This window comes from Narcine bancroftii, chromosome 2 (genome assembly GCF_036971445.1).
Source record: "Narcine bancroftii isolate sNarBan1 chromosome 2, sNarBan1.hap1, whole genome shotgun sequence".
Taxonomy (NCBI): Eukaryota; Metazoa; Chordata; class Chondrichthyes; order Torpediniformes; family Narcinidae; genus Narcine; species Narcine bancroftii.
This window is the reverse complement of record NC_091470.1, coordinates 172,368,835-172,389,675: the sequence shown is the minus strand read 5'-3', so window position 1 is coordinate 172,389,675 and position 20,841 is coordinate 172,368,835. Positions and strand designations below refer to the sequence as shown.

Here is a 20,841-nt window from a genome sequence, read left to right as displayed (position 1 = left end):
CCCAGGCCAGAGAGGTGGCATCTAGAAGTGCCAAGTGCAGGGCATGCCCAGGATGTTGTGAAGATAACACCGCAAATCTCCAAGTGTTTAGCGCAGCCCTTGTCAACCTTTTTATTTAGTTATGGCCTCCTTAAGAATCTGCTCAAAGCTTATGGGGCCCCTTCCCTGTGAGGCAGTTAGGTTTAGTTGGTTTCTTCCCGGACGCCCCAGCGGCGGGGAGCCGGGTCACCTCAGCACTGGGGAGCTCCGGACGCCCCAGCGGCGGGGAGCCGGGTCACCTCAGCACTGGGGAGCTCCGGACGCCACAGCGGCGGGGAGCCGGGTCACCTCAGCACTGGGGAGCTCCGGACGCCCCAGCGGCGGGGAGCCGGGTCACCTCAGCACTGGGGAGCTCCGGACGCCCTAGCGGCGGGGAGCCGGGTCACCTCAGCACTGGGGAGCTCCGGACGCCCCAGCGGCGGGGAGCCGGGTCACCTCAGCACTGGGGAGCTCCGGACGCCCCAGCGGCGGGGAGCCGGGTCACCTCAGCACTGGGGAGCTCCGGACGCCCCAGCGGCGGGGAGCCGGGTCACCTCAGCACTGGGGAGCTCCGGACGCCCTAGCGGCGGGGAGCAGGGACGGGCAGCCGCGCCGATGCGGAAGTGAGCGAAAGGGGCGACGGCCGGCACGGCAAGGAACGGAGCACAGGCTGGGTGCTGGAGGGTCCCGGCAGGATACGCAGCCTCCGGGGCGAACGCTGGGCCCGGAACACAACCCTACCCAGGGATCACCTCCTGAATATCTGCAGCACTTCGACAAGTAAAGGGCGGGGAGCGGCCGGACCCGAGTCCGGTGATAGGAGAACAGCAGGTGGTCGTCTGTCGGGCGGGGAGGGGCGGGGGTGGTAGAGAGAGAGGTGGTGGGGAGAGGGGTAGAGAGAGAGGTGGTGGGGAGAGGGGGTTAGAGAGAGAAGTGGTGGGGAGAGGGGGGTAGAGAGAGGTGGTGGGGAGAGGGGGGGTAGAGAGGTGGTGGGGAGAGGGGGGGTAGAGAGGTGGTGGGGAGAGGGGGTAGAGAGGTGGTGGGGAGAGGGGGTAGAGAGGTGGTGGGGAGAGGGGATAGAGAGGTGGTGGGGAGAGGGGATAGAGAGGTGGTGGGGAGAGGGGGTAGAGAGGTGGTGGGGAGAGGGGGTAGAGAGGTGGTGGGGAGAGGGGGTAGAGAGGTGGTGTGGAGAGGGGGGTAGAGAGAGGGTGGGGAGAGGGGGTAGACAGAGAGTGACGGGGAGTAGAGAGAGAGGGGTAGAGAGAGAGTGGCGGGCAGAGGGGGGGTAGACAGAGAGTGACGGGGAGAGGGGGGGTAGAGAGAGTGGCGGGGAGAGGGGGTAGAGAGAGAGGTGGCAGGGAGAGGGTGGTAGAGAGAGGTGGCGGGAAGGGGGTAGAGAGAGAGGTGGCGGGGAGGGGGTAGAGAGAGAGGTGGAGGGGAGAGGGGGATAGAGAGAGGTGGTGGGGAGAGGGGGGGTGGAGAGAGGGGTGGTGGGCAGAGGGGGGGTAGAGAGAGTGGCGGGGAGAGGGGGTAGAGAGAGAGGTGGCAGGGAGAGGGTGGTAGAGAGAGGTGGCGGGAAGGGGGTAGAGAGAGAGGTGGCGGGGAGGGGGTAGAGAGAGAGGTGGAGGGGAGAGGGGGATAGAGAGAGGTGGTGGGGAGAGGGGGGTTGGAGAGAGGGGGGGTGGAGAGAGGAGTGGTGGGGAGAGGGGGGGTGGAGAGAGGGGGGGTGGAGAGAGGTGGTGGGGAGAGGGGGGGTGGAGAGAGGTGGTGGGGAGAGTGGTAGAGAGAGAGGTGGTGGGGAGAGGGGGTTAGAGAGAGAAGTGGTGGGGAGAGGGGGGTAGAGAGAGGTGGTGGGGAGAGGGGGGTAGAGAGGTGGTGGGGAGAGGGGGGTAGAGAGAGAGGTGGTGGGGAGAGGGGGTAGAGAGGTGGTGGGGAGAGGGGATAGAGAGGTGGTGGGGAGAGGGGATAGAGAGGTGGTGGGGAGAGGGGGTAGAGAGGTGGTGGGGAGAGGGGGGTAGAGAGAGGGTGGGGAGAGGGGGTAGACAGAGAGTGACGGGAGAGGGGAGTAGAGAGAGGGGGGTAGAGAGAGAGTGGCGGGCAGAGGGGGGGTAGAGAGAGTGGCAGGGAGAGGGGGTAGAGAGAGAGGTGGCAGGGAGAGGGTGGTAGAGAGAGGTGGCGGGAAGGGGGTAGAGAGAGAGGTGGCGGGGAGGGGGGTAGAGAGAGAGGTGGCGGGGAGGGGATAGAGAGAGGTGGCGGGGCGAAGGGGTAGAGAGAGGTGGCGGGGAGAGGAGGGTAGAGGATGAGAGGTGGTGGGGAGAGGGTGGTGTAAAGAGAGGTGGTGTGGAGAGGGGGGTGTAGAGAGAGGTGGTGGGGAGAGGCGGGTGTAGAGAGAGAGAGGTGGTGGGTAGAGGGGTGGTAGGGAGGTGGTAGTGGAGTGGGGAGGTAGTACAGTGTGGGGGAGGGGAGAGAAAGAGCGGAGTGGGCTAAAGATAGCGGAGAGGGAGAGTGGAGTGGGGGAGACGGGAGTAGGGGCAGATTGGGGGAGAGAGAGCAGTGTGGGGAGGGAGAGGGCGCGGTGTGGAGGAGGGAGAGAGCGCGGTGTGGGGGGTGTAGTGAGAGCGGTGCAGGGGAGGGAGAGCGCGGAGTGGGGGTGAGAGGTTTGGTGATCATGGGGGTGGGGGGGTAGAGGGAGGAAGGAATGTGGAGAAAGGGGATAGGAAGAGGGGTAAGGGGCGAACATGGGGTGCTGGGTGGGAAAAGTGGGGAGGGGAAATGGGGAAAGGGAAAGATGGGGAAGGAGCTAACAGAAATTATACAGTCGCTCCTGGCTTATTTTCTCTCTCTTTCTCTCCCCACCCACACTTGCTTTCACCTGTTAGCCTGTACTCCTCTATCTGCCCCTTCCACGCTCCTTCCTCACTGTTTTTATTCAGGTTCCTGCCTGTTTTTGCTTAGACCTTGATGTAGGCCCCAGGCCACAAACCCTTCGCTAAATAAAAGACACTGTTTGACATGCTGAGTCTCTCCAGCACTTTTGTGTACTACACTCAATATTGGTGCCGCCTGGTTGGATGCTCCCGAGGTGGAATAAAAGGTGCTCCTCCAATTTGCGAGAGGCCTCAATTTGGCAAATGCATGAGGCCATGGGCAGATTACGTCCGTAAGGTGTGGAATTTAAGTAATTGGCAACGGGCAGGTCCTTGTTGCTGCAGAAGAAGGTGTTCAACATAATGGTGATGCCCTTGACTGCGTCCAGTCTCACTGATGTAGAGAAGACTTCAAGAAGACTTCATCGGGCCACCGGGTTCAGCAAATTAGCCCTGTGGATTCACATGCAAAGTGGTGCTTCTCTGGAAGGGCTGACTGGGGCCCTGAATGATGATGAGGGAGAAGGTATGAGAGCGGGCGGAGCATTTGGAATGGTCACAGTGGGGAGTACCGAGGGGGCGATTGGTGGGAAGGGATGAGTGAATGACAGAGAGAGTGATCCCAACAAAATGCTGAGGTGGGGAGGGGTGGGAAGGAAGGTGTGTCTCATGGCGGGAATCCATCGTAGGTAGCAAAAATTGCTTGGAATAATATATTCGAAGTGGATACTGATGGGGTCTAACCCTGTCGTTGTTATGTCTTGGTGGAGTGGGAGTGGGGAGGGTGGGTCAGGGGAGAAGAGGCCTGGCCAGATTTGTGGGGAAATAGATGCAGGTGAGGGCTGTTATTGGTGGTAGAGGGAAAGCCATCGTTTCTGAAGAGGGAGGACGTCTCTGACATTTGTCGAGAATTGCGTAAGATTTGTGGAGCAATCCATAGTACAACCCTACACAGGCAAGGATCGTCAACTCTTCCACCATTACATTGGTGACTGTTGGTGCTGCCAGGATGAACTCATCAATTTTATATACTTTGCAGCCAATGTCCACCCATCACTTGGTCCATCTCTGGTAACTCTCTTCCTTTTTCGATCCTTCTGTCTCTATCTGCAGACATCTCCACACCCACCAATTGCCACAATGACCTTGACTGCACCTCTTCTCACCCTGTTTCCTGTCAGGATTATATTCCTTCATCTCAATTCCTTCGTCTCAATTCCTTCTGTCTCTTAAGCAACTGCTCTCAAAATTTGGCCTTCCATTCCAGGACATCGGAGATGTCCACTTTTTTCAGAAAATGAGACTTCTCCTCTCCTGTCTGTGATTCTCCTCTGTTCCAAGGAGAATGCACCTTCCTTGTCCATTCTCTCCCTGTAACTGAAACACTCCATTGCTGGTAACATTCTTGTGAATCTCCTTCACACCCTCCCCAGTGCAACCACCTATGACCTGTAGTGTGGTGACCAGGAAAACACTGCTTGAAAAACTTAGCTGGTTAATCAATATACTTTAAATAGCAATGTTTGGGTTTTACTCCTTCATCAAGGTACAAAGACATCTGAGCTCCTGAGTCCTCAATTGCGGACTTGCCACCCTGTCCTGGCCGCCTCTCAATGTCTCGAACGCGCGTTACTACTCTGTCCTGACCATCCACCTATCCGAGCCCCAAAGCCTCAAACAACACAGGAACCTAGCACAGTCAAAAGTAGTTTGGGTGTAATAGTCAACCCTCTAAAAATTGCTCCACAAAATTCGACTATTGAGTGTGTAAGTATTTCACGGGGTCTGTGAAAGCTGACAAGGCTACACGCAAAAGTTTTGTTTGGAAGATGCCTCTCCAAACACATTTTCTCGCTACTGACTTGTGCTATTTGGCTCAAGGTTTTGAAGCATAACCTCCTGGATAGGGGCCGGAGGTGCAGTCTCAGGTCCGAAGCTCAGTTCTGTAGGCTGCCGGGTTCCAGGTGAAAGTTCATGGCAGAGGCCCAATTTTGCAGGTCACCGAGGCCACAGTGAGACCACCCGCAAATTGGAGGAACAGGACCTCATCTTCCATGTGGACACCCTTCAACCGGATGGCATTAACATTGACTTCTCTGATTTTTATTAAAACTCTCCCCTTCATCTTTGCTTATACCTTGAAGACGTCAGTAATATGTCTCTATTTCCTATGGTCACTGAGGCCAGCTGAGTTCCTCCGTTATTTACTGTGTTTTTACCGCAACCTCCTGAAGCCTGCTAACTGATGGCAGAGAGAGAGAGAGATGGTGGCAGAAAAGAAGCAAAGCATTAGTCCGGAAATCTTATCTTTCTCTACCCTCTTTGGATTGCAGCTGGGAAGACCTTTGACCTTGTGTGAGTGGAAAGCATCCTCCCTCTCTTGAAGCATGGCGACCATTGGACATTTACATGAGGATATTCTGACGGTGATCTTGTCCTACATCCCTGCGAGAGAGTTGGTTCTGACTTGCCGCTTGGTCTGCCGGTCTTGGAAGGAGTTGGTGGATGGGTTGCATATTTGGAAAACAAAATGTCTCCGGGAAGGAATTTTTAAAAGGGGCCAGGATCCATTTCCGGAGAACTGGATGAAATATTATTTCTTCAGCCCTTTCAGGAGAAATCTTCTTAAAAATCCTTGTGCAGAAGGTGGGTGCTTGGTTTAATTTTCTCGAGGTCTCTTGGTTATGGTGCTTGGTTGAGTCGGGTGAAGATTTGAGAAGGCCACAAGCGGTAAACTGCAGGTTGGTGTTGTATATTTGGTACTGATTCTTTGTATTTTATTGACTGGGGCTGCATCAGTTGGTGTCTGTAAGGAATTGGTACTCCCCCCCAAAATCGGCATAGATTTCTTCCCACATTCCAAAGACATATGGAATATATGGAATTAATAGATTAATTAGTCACAAGGGTGTATTTGGGTGGCATGGACTTGTGGGCTGGAAGGGCCTGTTGGCATGGTGTATCTCTAAATTACAATTAAATTTGTTATGTGCATTTAGCAAAGTTTTCCAAAGCAATGCGCAGATGGTTTCACTGGAGAAGGAGTCTCCTTTTATGGAATGAGAAGTTTTTAACGTGTCTCTGGGGAAGCCTTTTGGGACCAGTGAACTTAATTCTATTGGAATCAAAATCATTAAGGAAAAGACCTCTGGTTACATGCTAAATTTGGGATTGTAATTTTTGAGGGGATCAAGCAGAAACTTGCAAAAGTTGATTGGGACAGACGATTCGATGGGAAGAATTGATGGTCAGCATGTTCCTGTTAGAGTGAAAGGCAGTGCTGCCAGATTTAGGGAAATTGATGAAGTGGGATTCCTAGTCTGACCTGCCTTTTGAGCTGCATTTTGTATGTGGCTACTTCAGTTTCCCTCACGTAGGATTAAAACCTCAAATATGTGCCCTTCTTTCCGAGAATTCCATGTCTGTCGCCTTCCCAATAGATATGCAAGCTCTGAAATAGTCTTCCTGAAGTTTTGCTTGAAACCTTTTGATCCTGTGCTGCAGTTTAGCCTTGCCAACTTCATTGACTATCTGCGGTCGATGACCACATTATCCTTCTCCAATGGATGCCTCTCCAGGGCAGCCTAGTGAGTGGGCCTGTGATTGCCTGGTTGCACTTTTACCATTGCACTTGTGAGTCCTATGTAGTGGCTGCTCTTCCTGCTTCTGCACTGGTATCTTGTATTTCCCTTTTATATCTATATAGCACACTTCAATTATATTATCTGAAGACACAATGTGAGGTCCGTTCTCTCTCCCTCCCCCCCCCCCCCTTATAAGTCATGATCACCTCTCTCAACATCTTAATGCAGTGGTTCTCAACCTTTTTCTTTCCGCTCACATACCACTTTAAGTAATCCCTATCCCATCGGTGCTCTGTGATTAGTGAGGGATTGTTTAAGGTGGTCTGAAGGTGGGAAGAAAAAGTTTGAAAAAACACTGTTTTAATCGTCCCTAATTGATGTGTTATGGGCCAATGACAATTTTTCTCAAGCAAAATATTTCAGTAACAATTGGGTCTAGAGCAGTGGTTCTCAACCTTCCCACCCACATCCCACCTTAAGCAATCCCTTACTAATCACAGAGCACCGACGGCATAGGGATTATTAAGGTGGAATGTGAGTGGAAAGAAAAAGGTTGAGAATCACTGTCCTAATGCCTCATTGCTTACTTGATATTCTGTGATTTACTTGAGTTAATTGTTGGGGACTGTTGTTCAAAGTTCAGATTTATTGTCAGGATACATACATGATATCACAGACAACCCCAAGATTCTTTTTCCTGTGAGCATGGCAGAATTACCACTTATTGGTGGTGCAAAACAAACTGTACTCAAAAAAAATTGTGGGGGCGTGCCACGTGATGACGTGGGGCGAGACTTGAATTCTCTACTCTCTCTGAAAAAGTTTATAAAAAGAGTTAAGAAGCCTGAACTGACTGCGAGAAAATAGAAGAGGAAGCTATTGGAAGACCTTTAGAGCAATAAACAATGCCTCCCAAGAGAGATAATCCAACTGTTACTTGTCAAGATCTTGAACAAGAAAAAGAAGCTGATGAAGAAGAGAGGCTGACCTCGAAGAAGGATTCTGGAGCTCCCATGGTGACAGACCTGGAGCTGGGGAGACCTTGGACATTGCTGTACAAGGCCTCCCCCAAAAATGGCGACTGCCACAGGTGAAGAAGTGACAATGCGCGTGCGTGAGGAGTCACGCACATGCAGAGCACAAAAAAAGGAGACAACTTTAAAAAAAGCTGAAGAAGCCACCAGCTTCAGTGATGAAGATGAGGAGCAGGAAGAAGAAGAAAGTTGAACACAGAGTTTTGGCCAAAAAACAGGAGAAAATAAAGGAGTCTCACAACTGAAATGAAGGATATGGATTCTTTCCAGCAAACTTTGCTACAGTTAACAATGGAAGTTAAAAAGTGTAATGAGGGTATAATTGAAAATAAGGGTTCTACGAAGAAGGTGGAGAGAATGCTGTTGCAAATGGGAAAAAAATTTGAAGTGATGGATGCAAAAATTAAAGGTAATGAATTTGAAATTCAGCAAATGAAGGTTCAAGCTGAGGCAGCTGCAACTAAAGAACAATTAATTCAAAAAAATTGATATGTTAGAAAATTTTAGTAGAAGAAATATAAAAATTGTTGGACTTAAGGAAGGCGACAAAGGGCAAGACATGAAGAGATTTTTACAATGTTTGATTTCGCAAACTTTGGGGGTAACTGAATTTCAAGGAGAGATTGAGATTGAGAGAGGTCATCGAGCATTACGATCTAAGCCACAGCCAGATCAGAAGCCGCGTTCGATTCTGGTCAAGTTGCTTTGATATGAAGTGAGGGAGAACATTTTGGAGCTGGCTATGAAGCAAGCGAAGGAGAGACAATCGCCATTGATTTACAATGGTAGTAAGATTTTCTTTTACCCTTTTATTTCAACAAATCAAAACAAAGAAAAGAATTTAATGCTATGGAGAAAAGGTTACACTTTTTCTTTAAAGTGCACAGCAGTGTTAAAAGTTTTTGTTCCTGAGGGTAAAAATAGATTTTTTATGGAACCCAATGAAGCAAAAGTGTTTTCAGATTCGTTGCCTGAGAAAATGAGATGAGAACTGGGAGATATTTGAAGAGAGAGAGAGAGGAAGTGGAAAGATTGCATTTGGAGATGTGTAATGAAATGATGCAAGTTTTAGGAGAAGAGAGAATATTAGAGAGGACAGTTTTTACCCGATAGATCTGTGTTTAAAAAAAAATTGAATTGATCATTGTAAGTTTGAAGCATAAGAGATCGTATACTTTCGGGGAAGTTAGGTGAGAGTATGAGCCTGGACTCCATGAAACCGTGTGGTTTTCGATCACAATTCCAATAAATCAGGGGTATAAAGGTGCGCTGTTAATAATGTACGCCGGGGGGAGGGTGGTAGGGTTTCTGTTCTTTCCTTTTATCTTTTTAATACACCTAAATTTAATCATTGTATTATGTATGAAATATTTAGTTAGTATTTTGAATATAGGAGGAGCAGAGATGGAAAGTTGGATGGATATTGGACTTTATGAGAGTTTAGATGGCTGATAAATTGAATTTTATTAGTATTAATATTAATGGGATTCAGAATCAAATAAAGCAGAAAAATTGATTAGTTTATATGAAAAAAATTAAAACAGACATAGCTTTTTTAACAGGAAACACATTTGGTGGAAAAAGAACATGAAAAATTAAAAAGAGATTGGGTAGGAACAGTAATAGCATCATAGTAATATTAATTAATAAAAATTTACCAGTTGAAATATTGGATATAGATGCAGCGGGGAGATACTTTGATAAATTGTCAAATTTATTTGGAACAATAGACCTTAATGAATTATATGCACCAAATGTAGATGATGGCAAACTTATGCAAGATGTCTTCATAAATTTATCAAATGCCAAGAGAAAAGTTATATAGTGTAAGGTAAAAACATCATGAGTTGGGACCAAAGAAAGAGTCACCCAGTACTAAGGAGTAACAGGATGCAGGTGTGACGTTGTACGCTCAAGATAAGTTTGGCAATAACAAGCTGATGAGCAGCAGACTAACAGAGAAGGGTAACAACAGCTTATTCACTGGACAATGTAATGGTATGATAATTTACTAAGTACGTGTCCTGAGGTATAAAAAAACACCACTTGCTGATATCAGAAGAATGCGCCTTCTCCAACTAACACTGTTAGTTGCAAGTGTTACAATCCGGTAATAAAGAACCTTGATTTCGACTCAGTCTGGTGTCTGACTCACTCATTCTCGAACAAAGCAGACTTAACAATAGGGAGGGGATTTTAATTTTGCTTTAGACCCTAAATTAGATTGATCAGGAGATAGAATGATGAAAAATAAGGTAGCAAAAATGGTAACAGATTTCATGAAAGATATGGAGAAAAATCCACCCCAATGAAAGAGATTATTCTTTTTATTCTTTTGCATTTAAAACATATTCGTGGACAGATGTTTTTAATTTCTGCACAACTTCAATATGGAGTACAAAGAGTGGAATATCAAGCGTGGGTTTTATCAGGTCATTTATTTTTAATTTTGTCTATTTCATTGGAAGAACAACAAAAGGTAGGTTATAGATGGAAATTGAATACTCTTATTGAAGAAAAGGGAATTTTGTGATTTTATGAGTCAATAGATAAAAAAATTTCTAGATTAGGGTACACGATACTTTATCCGGACATCTAAAATCCAGAAAGCTCCAAAATTTGGTCAGTAGGGAGAGAGGTGGCTGGGCGGCCGGTGCCTGGGGGAGGCGGCCAAGGGACTGGCGTTTGGGGGAGGCAGCCGGGCGGCCGGTGCTTGGGGGAGGCGGCCGGTGCTTGGGGGAGGTGGCCAAGGACCCAGTGCTTGGGGGAGGTGGCCAAGGACCCAGTGCTTGGGGGAGGTGGCCAAGGACCCAGTGCTTGGGAGAGGTGGCCAAGGACCCAGTGCTTGGGGGAGGTGGCCAAGGACCCAGTGCTTGGGGGAGGTGGCCAAGGACCCAGTGCTTGGGGGAGGTGGCCAAGGACCCAGTGCTTGGGGGAGGTGGCCGGGCGACTGGAAGGGGGTGGGAGTGAATGTGGCAGCACCATTCAGTTGGGCTTTCCGAAAGTGGGAAAAATCCGATATCAGGAACACTGTCCCCCAAGGGTTCCAGATAAATGATTGTGTATCTGTACTTAAGGATTCAGTTGTGAGTAAGTTTGATGATGGGATTCAATGACGGCATATTTGAGAAGTCAAATCATAAGTTATACTTCAAAAATAAATGGATATATGAAAGAAGTAATTCAATTAGATAAAGAAATAATAAAATTGGAGAAGGAAATTCAAGTACATAAAGATGAGAAGAGAAAATTGAGTTGAAGAAATTAAAATTTATGCTGTGCAGACGTATAGAGTGGAGAGAGAGATATAATGAGATCACAACAAAAAATATTATGAGTTGGGTGAAAGGGCCCATAAAGTTTTAGCATGGCAATTAAAAACAGAGCAGAGTTCTAGAACAATAATTGCTACAAAGAAATTATCAGGACAGATCACTTAGAAAATGCAGGAAGTAAATGATCATTTTAAAGACTTATGCTAAACCTTATCGTTCAGAGTCTTAAGAGAGAAGATAATAAAATAGATTATTTGTGATAAATTAAATTACCGCTGTTAAAGGAGGACGAAAAGATAAGACTGTCCAAGAATTTTTCAGAAAAAGAAGTTTATGAGGCTCTAATGACTCTACAGAATAATAAGGCACCAGATGAAGACGGTTTCCCACCAGAATTTTATAAAGACTTTAAGAAGATATTAATATCTGTATTGATGGAGGTATTAGGTCAAATGAAAGAGGTTTATGATCTACCTGAATCTTTTAAAACAGCATTAATAACTGTAATTCCTAAAAAAAGGGAAAGATTGTTTACATCCTTCTTCATATCGACCTATATCATTATTGAATACAGACTAAAATGGTATCGAAATTGTTAGCTAATAGTCTAGTTGAATTTTTGACAAAATTAATAAATTTAGATAAAACTGGTTTTATTAAAAATAGAAAAGTAGCAGATAACATAGTTAAATTTTTAAGTTTGGCAAATATAGCTCAAAATAGGAAGATGCAGAGAAAGGATTTGATCGATTGGAATGGATTTTTAAAATATTTGAGACACTTAATGCTTTTGGGATTCCAAATACTTTTATAAACTGGATAAAGGCATTTTATGATCAGCCAAAAGCATAAAGGATTATGAATAAACAAATCTCACAACCCTTTTTTCTTGAAAGGTCTTCTAGATGAGCTTGTCAATCATTGCCCATTTAAGTATCAGAATTTTTCTTTCAAACTTGAATAAAATAATACGTGAATTTCTTTGGAAAGGTAAGATGTCAAGAATTGGTTTAGAAAAATTAAAGTGGAAATTTGATCAGGGTGGACTGACTACCAAATTTTAAGAATTATTTTAAAGCAGCTCAATTGAGGTTTTTGGCCTCCTGTTTTCAACAGGATGAAAAGCCAGCTTGAATAAAATTGGTGAGACTATTCCGGAGTCAATTTTGTATACATGGAATAGTGAGTCGTTTAAAGGAACTAAAGACTTTTCCGTATTGAAACATATTTTAAACAAATGGAATAGAATTCATATTGAGAGAGGAATTAAAAATTATCAATTACCAAAAATGTTGTTAAAACAAAATCAACGTCTTCCTTTAACTTTGAATAACTCTTTATTTGATCATTGGTTTAGTAAAGGTATACAGAGAAAAAAAGATTGTTTCTTAGGATTTTAAAAAACTTTTGATCAATTAAAATATAAATACAATATACATAATAATACAATTTTTGCATATTAACAATTAAAATATATTTGAAAAAGAGACTGGGAGCAGATTTGAGACTCCCTAAACAGTCAATTTGAAGATATAATAACAGATACATTTGTTGTTAAGAAATTTATTACTAATATGTATATAAAATTACAAGAGACTGTAAAGAAAAAAAAGATTTATATACATCAAAAATCTGATGGGAGAAACATTTAAATATACAAATTCAGGAGGAGATTTGGTCAAAATTACGTTATGAAAGTGTTACGAATACAGTAAATGTCTTAATCAATTGTATTATGCTCCACATAAGTTAAATGGACTTGAGCCTAATTATTCAAATAAGAGTTTTCAACGTGCGAAAGAAAGAGGGACTTTTTTGCCTTTAGTGTGATCTTGTGAAAAAGTGGAACTGAGTTTTTTTATTAGGGCAAATTTTGAAGATAAAGGATCCAAGAATATTTTTACTTGGGGATATTTAGGAAAAGGATATAAAATCGAAATTACCAAGTATTGGAAAGAAATGTATAGTGATATCATATAGAGAAGTGTTATTATGTTATTAATAAGATGCAAAATTGTAGACCTTTGGAAAAAATTACGTATAGGTTAAGGAATCGAGTTGAAAATTTTTATAGTATTTGGAAACCATATACGGATTTTATGGATAATTTTCTGTCCACCTCTTCTATCTTATCCACTCCTCTTAATTAGTCATTTTAAATAACAATTAATAATTATCTATGCAAATATTATTGTATATAAAATGGTAGGTGTTTCTTTTCTTACTTTTGGGTGGGGGGGGATGGGGAGAAAAATCTAAATATTTTTTGTATCATTGACTATGGATATTTAATTAATGTTTTATTCTTTTTTTGTGTAATGATGCAAACAATTAAATATTTTGTTTTTAAAAAAAGAATACATTTATGGATACCTGGGAAAAAGAAAGAAACAAGAATTTCTGTGGGAACAAATTTTGAGAGTCAAATTTTTGAGTAGAGATTTGTGAATTCTTCAAGGGAAAATGTCCATAATCCAAGCAACTGTAATGTGGGGAAAGTTTGTAATTGTAAGATCATGGGAATTTGAACAAAAAAAAATCTGTGTTAATGATAATACCTGTACACATAACTTGAAAATTCTGAAATCTTGAGGACAATTTGGCATCCATCCAAAAGAGGTAAATTAGATGTTGAAGGAAATGTTAGAACAAAGGTCTCATTGACTGCCAAAGGAAAAATGGCCTGTTCACGTTTCCTGTGTCTATGTTCTAATCACCTCAATTCAAGGGCAGTGAGAGATGGTTATAAATGATGGCCTTGCCAATGACATCTTCAAGTCGTGACTGAATAAAGAATAAGCACCAATCTCTAATTTTCATATACGAGAGCAAAACACTTTCTGTTCATTCAAATCTATTCCTAATTGTATGTGAATCCAAAGCAGAAAAAAAGAGATGGAAAAAAAAAAGAAAAAATTGTATATGAAAGAGAAATATAAAAAAACTGGGCAATGCAGAAATGTAAAGTCCTTAAATGAGTCTCTGAGGAGTCTGATGGTGGAGGGGTAGCAGCTGTTCCTGAACCTCGTGGTGCGAGTCTTGTGGCACCAAATACCCCTTCCCTGATGGCAGCAGCGAGAACAGAACACGTGCTGGGTGGTGTGGATCCTTGACGATTGCTGCTGCTCTCCAACGGCATTGTTCCCCATAGATGTTCTCAGTAGTGGGAAAGATTTTGCCTGTAATGTCCTGGGCTGCGTCAACGGCTTTTTGCAGGGTTTTCCACTTCAGAGGTTGTCACAATCCCATCACAAAGTTTTGGTCTCCGCTGACATCATCTCTCTGCCTGGTTACTCTCTGGGCTTTTACCTTTGTTGAACAGGCACCAGGTTATCTCTCCCTAACTGGATGAAAATGAGGGAACCAGGAAAAGTGACCAAACTGTTCCTGATACCGTGGCATCCAAGAGAGGGGAGAAAAGAGAAATGCTCGGGTCATTGGGGATAGTATAGCTGGAGGCACACTGTTCTTTGCAGTGCAGAGTCCCGAAGGCTGCGGGGTGTGGCCGGTGCCAGGGTCTGGGACATCTCTTCTGGGCTGGAAAAGAACATGAAGGGGGTAGATGCAGTTGACGTGGACCATATATGCATTCAACACATAGGCAGGATGAGGAAAGAGGTTCTGGGGGAATTGCGAGGGGCAAAATTATAACGCAGAACCAAAAGTGTTCATCTCCAAATTATTACCCAAGTTTGAGGTCAAATTGGAATAATCTAATTTAAGGGTAAATAAGTGTAGGGAAATAAATATGTGGCTCAAAGATTGGTGAGGATATGATTCATGAGGTAAGGTTAAGAGAGAGATGATCTGTTTGTACAAGCTTGGGCCAATGTCCTGAGGAATCAGATAAAATGGGGTTGCAGATGGCTTTAAATTAATTGGGAAGAGGGGGGAAGGGTTCTAGTGATGGGACATCTAGTAAATTGTAAGGAAAGGGGAGAACAGGCTTTTATATCTCTGGCTATTTTATCCCGACAGAACAATTTCAGTTTTGGACCCTCGATGATAATGGTGGAGATGAGTGGAACATTGAATACTTGCCAGGGGACCATGGTTCTAACATTTTTGACAGCAATGTCAAAAAATACTTTGTGACATCTTATGGGTGAGAACTTCATTGTCTATACCCTCCCACCCTGCTGTGGTTTATACGATCTCTGCCAGTCTAGTTTCTGTAAGGGCTCTTCATTAAAGTCACATCTAACCTATTCATTCTCCCTTGGCCCCCAACCAGCCCTCTCCCTCTACCTTGGCCCCTCTGCCCTCTCTTTCTGCACTCCCCTCGCCCTCTCACTCCGCGTTGCCCTCTCCCTCCACGCCCCCGCCCTCTCCTGCCCCCTCACCCTCTCCCTTGTGCTTGTTCAACATTGCCTTAAACATATCTCCACTGTTTTGCCTGACCGCTCCATGCAGCTGTGGTTCTTTTTGATTTTTCAGAAGAGATTGCCTGGATTTGTGAAAGATTCTGTAAAATGCTTATTGTTAATGGGCTCTCATTATTCTCATCTTTTTTTTGGTGGGGGGGTCAGGCGATGCCGGAAATCACAGATGATTGATCTAGTGGCCAATGGATGTTGGGAAAATATGCTTGATGTAATTCAACCTAAAATTGTAGTAAAAGATTGGTAAGTAAAATGACACTTTCATTGTTGATGTTGTGAGGGTGAAAATGCAACTCATGGGGATAGGTCGAGCTAAATTTAACAGAGTTCTACTTCATACAAATGCAAGGATAATAAGGTTTGGATATGATTGTGAGGAGGAGGCAAATGCAATTATTATCTGCCAAAATTAGTCCCGACGTAGAGAGTGTGGCGAAGCATTTGGGGAAATCCTGTTGGCCAGAGAGCCGGGTTTGAATCTGGCGGATTCTGCAAGTTTGTACGTGTTCCCCGTGTCTGCGCGAGTTTCCTGTGGCTGCTCCGATATCCTCCCACGTTCCCAAGATCCACGGGGTGAGTAGGTTAATTGGTCACATGGGTGCAGGACGGTCCTGTGTCTATAAATTTTTTAAAAATTGAAATGATCAGTGCCCCAAAGGAGCTAATGGATGCAGAACTTGGATTAAATCAGTGATTTCCAAGCAGGCTTCCTAATCCCAGGGAGTGTGGGAGGAGGGCCAACAATCGCAGGGGTTTTTGATGCTTTAATAGGATTGAAGTGAATCAGTTGGAAGGTTCAAGCTGGAGCTTATGGCTTTGAGCAGCCTTTGGAACAACCTCAGCTCCTTCAAAGGAAAGACCCGTTTAGTCATCTAGCATTTGTGGAGTTGATATTCAGTTTAAGTCAAGTTGACATAGTTTGTCAAGTTCAAGTTCCTTATAACCAGATGAAACAGTGTTTTTCTGGACCACACTGCAGCACAATGATCACAGATGCACAAAGATATAACTTAAAATAAATGTACATAAATATTTTGGAAGGATACTGTTCATCAATCTCCCCGCCTGCAGGAAGAAGCTGTTTCCCAACCTCTCAGTCCTGGATTTGATACTCCTGTACCTCCTTCTGTTAAAGGTGGTGTGTGCTGGACAGAAAGGGTCTTCAATAATTCTTTGAGCCCTATTTAAGCAACACTTCCAGCAAAAGAGACCCTAGTGATCTCCTCGGCCTTATTGACTTCCTATCCGAGGCTTGGCACCTGCTAAACGATGCAATGGTGCAGCCAGACCGGACACTCAATTGGGCTCCTGTAAAATGTGGTCAAGTTGGGGGCCAGTAGCCTTGCCCTCCTCAACTTCCAAAGGAAGTGTAGGCACTGCTGAACAATGTTTAAAAAAAAATTCCTGACTAATAAAGAGATGTTTACCAAATGTGAATAAGTGAGGCATCTGTTCAGTAAGGTTGGAAAGCATTGAGCTAAGTGGGTTATGAGGGGTGTAAATCATGAATTTGGCTAGTGGACTGACTGAAAATCCTTGGCAAACTTGGTAAAGTTATTCTGATCAAGGTTGGTCTGGAGTTGCCCTCAACATTGAAATATCTCTCTGTGCTGATTCAGGTACTCCGCAAGGCATGACTGTGGCTGCATTTACAGATTATCTGTAAAGCTACTTTCCAAAGAGAAGGTCCCTCTCAAGAAATTCAAATCTCAGCTGATTAATATTCCCCAATGGAGTGATGCAGTGTGGAAAGAGGTATCCAATTTCATTTTCCATTTGTTTTGGTTAATCTCTTAATGCTTCTTCTAACGAGAGATTGTGGCAGGATTTCCTTTCAGGACTTGGCTGGCCACTGATGTGTCAAAAATAACATTGGTGATAAAATGCTTCCATTTGTTATATCCTTGTATGTTTTCACCCCCTTTTGTTCTTTACCATTCCTTTCACCATCTACCTTTCTCCCCACCCCCACCCCTTCTCCCTGATGTGTTAGTTTCCTTATCTGAGGGCCTACAGCTGACATAGCCAACTAACCAACCAGAGAAGATATTTCTGTTGATCCTTTTCCTCTTTATAGCAGCCAGCTGCTCTTGCAATAAGATGCCTCTTCCCATGGGTACATGGCAATGAGTTGTAATTCGCTCCATTGTTGTCATGCTAGAAGAGTTCAGTGACCCACGACCCACCCTCATTCTGCAGATATAAGCTTTGCCTTGAGTAACCTTTATGGTCACAAAACCACATGAAGCCTATTGATGCAGAGTACAGTAAAAGCCCAGTTATCCAGAATTTGAGCACCAGCAAACGTAAGCCAGCGGAAAAAAAAGAATTGAGGACATTCAATAAATAAAGCATCGGACTCGTCAGCCACAAACGAGCCTGCAGCTGACGTGGACTCTACCCCTCCATAAATCTTCGTCCGTCAAGCCAAAGAAAAGAAAAAAGAAAAGAAAAAGAATAAATAAAAATTTAAGTAAAAGTTTAAAATTGTAAATGTTCTCTGAAGTAACACAAACCCTTGGTGCAGATGGGAGGAAGTATTCAGCCAGCGGAGGGCCTTGGTCGAGCTTTGCTTTGCCTGTAGCGGCTGTTTGAATAAAATGGCGTCAGCCGGGATGAAGAGCTGGATGATGCCGCTTACTGTTCGGCGGCTCTTAAAGTGTCTCCTTATCTCTGCTTAGTAATATCATTAGTATATTATTAAGTATATTAGTAAAGCTTTATCTCTAAACTTGGGGGAGGGGAGAGTTAATTATCTATAATGTTATTGTTCGTCGGCTCCGTGGAGGGGGAGGAACCTGCAAATGCAATCACGGTTAAATGTTTTCAAAGAATGTGACTGAAAATAAAGTAAAATGGTTTACAGTTTATATATTCATGAAAGTGAAATTTGTTCAGTATATTACCATATGGTATTGTTGTAAACTGTTTATTCTTAATGTAGATGCCGGATATCAGGGGTTTTACTGAATATACCACAATTGTTCTTGTGCATTATACAATAACTAACAGTGGTATTTGCTTTACAGATGGTTCATGTTTTCAAGGACTATGGGCCTGGTGTTAGATATGTTCACTTTTCACATGAGGGGCGAGACACTCAGTTCTGGGCAGGTTGGTATGGAATCCGTGTCACCAACAGTAGCGTTACCATTGAACCTTGAGCTGCGCAGATAGAGTCTGACTGGATGTTCAAGCTCCAAGAGTCTGGCTGGATGCTCACAGTTCAAGAGTCTGGATGAATGCGATGAAATACTTCAGCTAAGTTTTAGAAAAATACCAAAAATATCACATGCTGCATGTCTGAAATAAAAGCTGAAAACAGACAGCAGGTTGATAGAATCCGAGAGATCAAACTGACCCGAAATGTTCGTTCTGTTTCTCTCTCCACAGATCCTGCCCGACCTGCTGAGTGTTTCCAGCATTTTGTGACTTATTTCCATATTTATAATCAATATGTCATTACTTGAAAGTTCCTGATTCTCTCTTGCTAGGCAGTATCTTGGACTTGATGCTTCAATGAGTTTATTTTCTCCTCTGACCGGCCTGAATAAGAGCTGTGTTGGAAACGAGCTGCCAAGAGAAATTAGCAGCTTTCATTTTAAAAGGCATGTGCTTTATGAGGGCTTCATTTCCTGCTGCTCCCCCCTCAATACATAAGGACTACTGCCCTGAGACCAAGTCGGATAATGGGCATGGGTGGCACTGCCATGAGGTGGCTCTGCATTTTCAATGTGATGATTCAAAGTCTCTGGGAGACCCTTAGACCTCCCTCCCTGTCCGTGAAGGCACCTTTGAATCAATAGACTGTTGGAAAAGACAAAGAACATTTCATCGTTCTCTACTTTTTTCACTTTCAGAAGATGGCTACACAATGGAATTAAAGTCATTGCTATTGAATTATTAAGATTTGCTTTCAATGAGGTAGCACTAGTTTGTCCATCTCTTATCATTAACAATTTTTAAAAATCCAATACATGGAAGAAAATAGAGCAAATTAATACAAAGATAATATTTTTTCAATGTGTGGACTGAAAGCATTGTTCTTCAGGAGATCTGATTTGACTAATGGTCTGAATAACCTCCAGCGATTCTTTGTGTCTGAATTCTTTTACTAAAAGTTTCTACTGAATAATTCAGTGGAGATCCAAGGCGGGGGTGACCTCTGTCCGGTTCTTGACTGAAGCTTCCAGTATTTGTAAAAACAAAAATCCTGAATAGATTCACTCTTTGCTCTTCCAATGCTTAACTTAAAAGTTTGGGGAAGACGCATCATAGGAAAAATCTGTTTGACTCACTCATGTACGCTTCCCAGCAAAACACACAGCGACGATACCATAAAGATCTTTCCCATTTGACTACTTGACGCCATTTGAAATAAATCATGGATTTCATGATTGCTTCTCCCGAAAATCATATTAATGTCTTTGTACATTTTGGGCATTTTGCTTTGTATATATTTGTTGTGCTGTTTTAGGTCAAATTCATTGGTCAAAGTGGAAAAAAAAGGACCATCAGTGATGTCACCTAAAACATATGATGAGACGAGGTTCACTATATCTGCTCACATTAAATCTGGACCTGCTTTAGACAAGTGTCTGAGTGGTTCTGAGAGGTACAAAATCCACTCGAGTCTCTTAGTAAAAGATCAGCACTTTTAAAATAGACCCCATGAGGTTACCTCATTCTGGTGTTGGGCTCTAAGCAGTGCTAATTTAGCGGTACCAGGTGGAGTATCTGCTTGAATCAGATGACAGGTCAAAGGTTATAGCCATGACCAAAAGCTCTTACGCATTCAAGTGCAACAAAAAACATTAATGGTCTTTCTCAATGTTTTGTGATTTTTTTTCTCCCCCCCCCCCCCCCCCCCCCCACATACCAACTTCTCATTCATAGTGGAATGCTGTTGGCCAGAGACGAGTCAGGGTTTTGTTTGTGGGGTGGGTCTAGTGCTTAAAGTGGCCTGGACCAAGGTAAACATTTCTGAAGTGGAAAGAGCATAAAGTAACCAGGGGGTGTCTAAAGGATCAGTTTTACTGAGAGGTTCTTTTGCAGAAAATATTTATAGTTTAACATGGGGAACGTGCATTTGTTGGTGTTGAAAATTATTAGGTTTTGTTTTATTAAAACCAATTTGTGCTTTATCCCCAAGTTCACTGTAAATGCATTGTTCTACAATAAAGTATTCTTTAATGTCCTGACCTACTTATGTTCTTGATGGACAGTTGGAAAAAGTGTTACTCTATTTGTTTTTTTAATAAAGATTAATCAATACAAACATATAACAAGAACATATAATGATCAATCATATGATCCCAACCTCCCCAACTATTACCCTCCCTCCTCCCCTCCCCAACTACAAAGAAAGAGAAAGGAGATCATTATTTAATCTTAATAAAGTTAAAAACAAGAAGCTTCTTGGCTGCAGGAGTGAAGATGTCCACTGGGGTGGATCGAGACCTCGTACTTTAATGCCAACAGCTTTCAAGTAAGGGCTCCAAACTTTAATAAAAAAAGAATATTTATCTCTCAAATTATATGTAATTTTTTTCTCAAGGAATGCAGGCTTTAATTTCATTGTGCCATCTTTTATCCCTAAATTTAAATCAGATTTCTATAAAATAACTAAACATTTTTTTGAAACTGCTATTGATAAACGTAAAAACTCAATTTGATACATA

The 20,841-nt window shown here is 43.6% G+C and overlaps 1 protein-coding gene across 1 annotated transcript; it reads left to right on the top strand.

Annotated features, from left to right (window-relative positions):
- Positions 1–431: 431 nt before the first annotated feature.
- LOC138754609 (F-box only protein 6-like) lies at positions 432–20,361 on the top strand. The gene is made up of 6 exons (XM_069919110.1): positions 432–849; positions 5,219–5,531; positions 14,757–14,883; positions 15,308–15,403; positions 16,780–16,915; positions 18,190–20,361. The coding sequence occupies exons 2-6, from the start codon at positions 5,273–5,275 to the stop codon at positions 18,322–18,324; spliced, it is 753 nt and encodes a 250-aa protein (XP_069775211.1). The 5' UTR covers positions 432–849; positions 5,219–5,272; the 3' UTR covers positions 18,325–20,361.
- Positions 20,362–20,841: the final 480 nt, after the last annotated feature.

What these genes read in the sequence shown, in the direction of transcription:
- LOC138754609 (XM_069919110.1), top strand. Translation starts at nt 5,273, where the DNA reads ATGGCGACCATTGGACATTTACATGAGGATATTCTGACGGTGATCTTG. An exon ending in TACTTTGTGACATCTTATGG is followed by an intron (nt 14,884 to 15,307) that starts GTGAGAACTTCA and finishes TGGGGGGGTCAG; the next exon opens with GCGATGCCGGAAATCACAGA. An exon ending in GTGATGCAGTGTGGAAAGAG is followed by an intron (nt 16,916 to 18,189) that starts GTATCCAATTTC and finishes TTTGCTTTACAG; the next exon opens with ATGGTTCATGTTTTCAAGGA.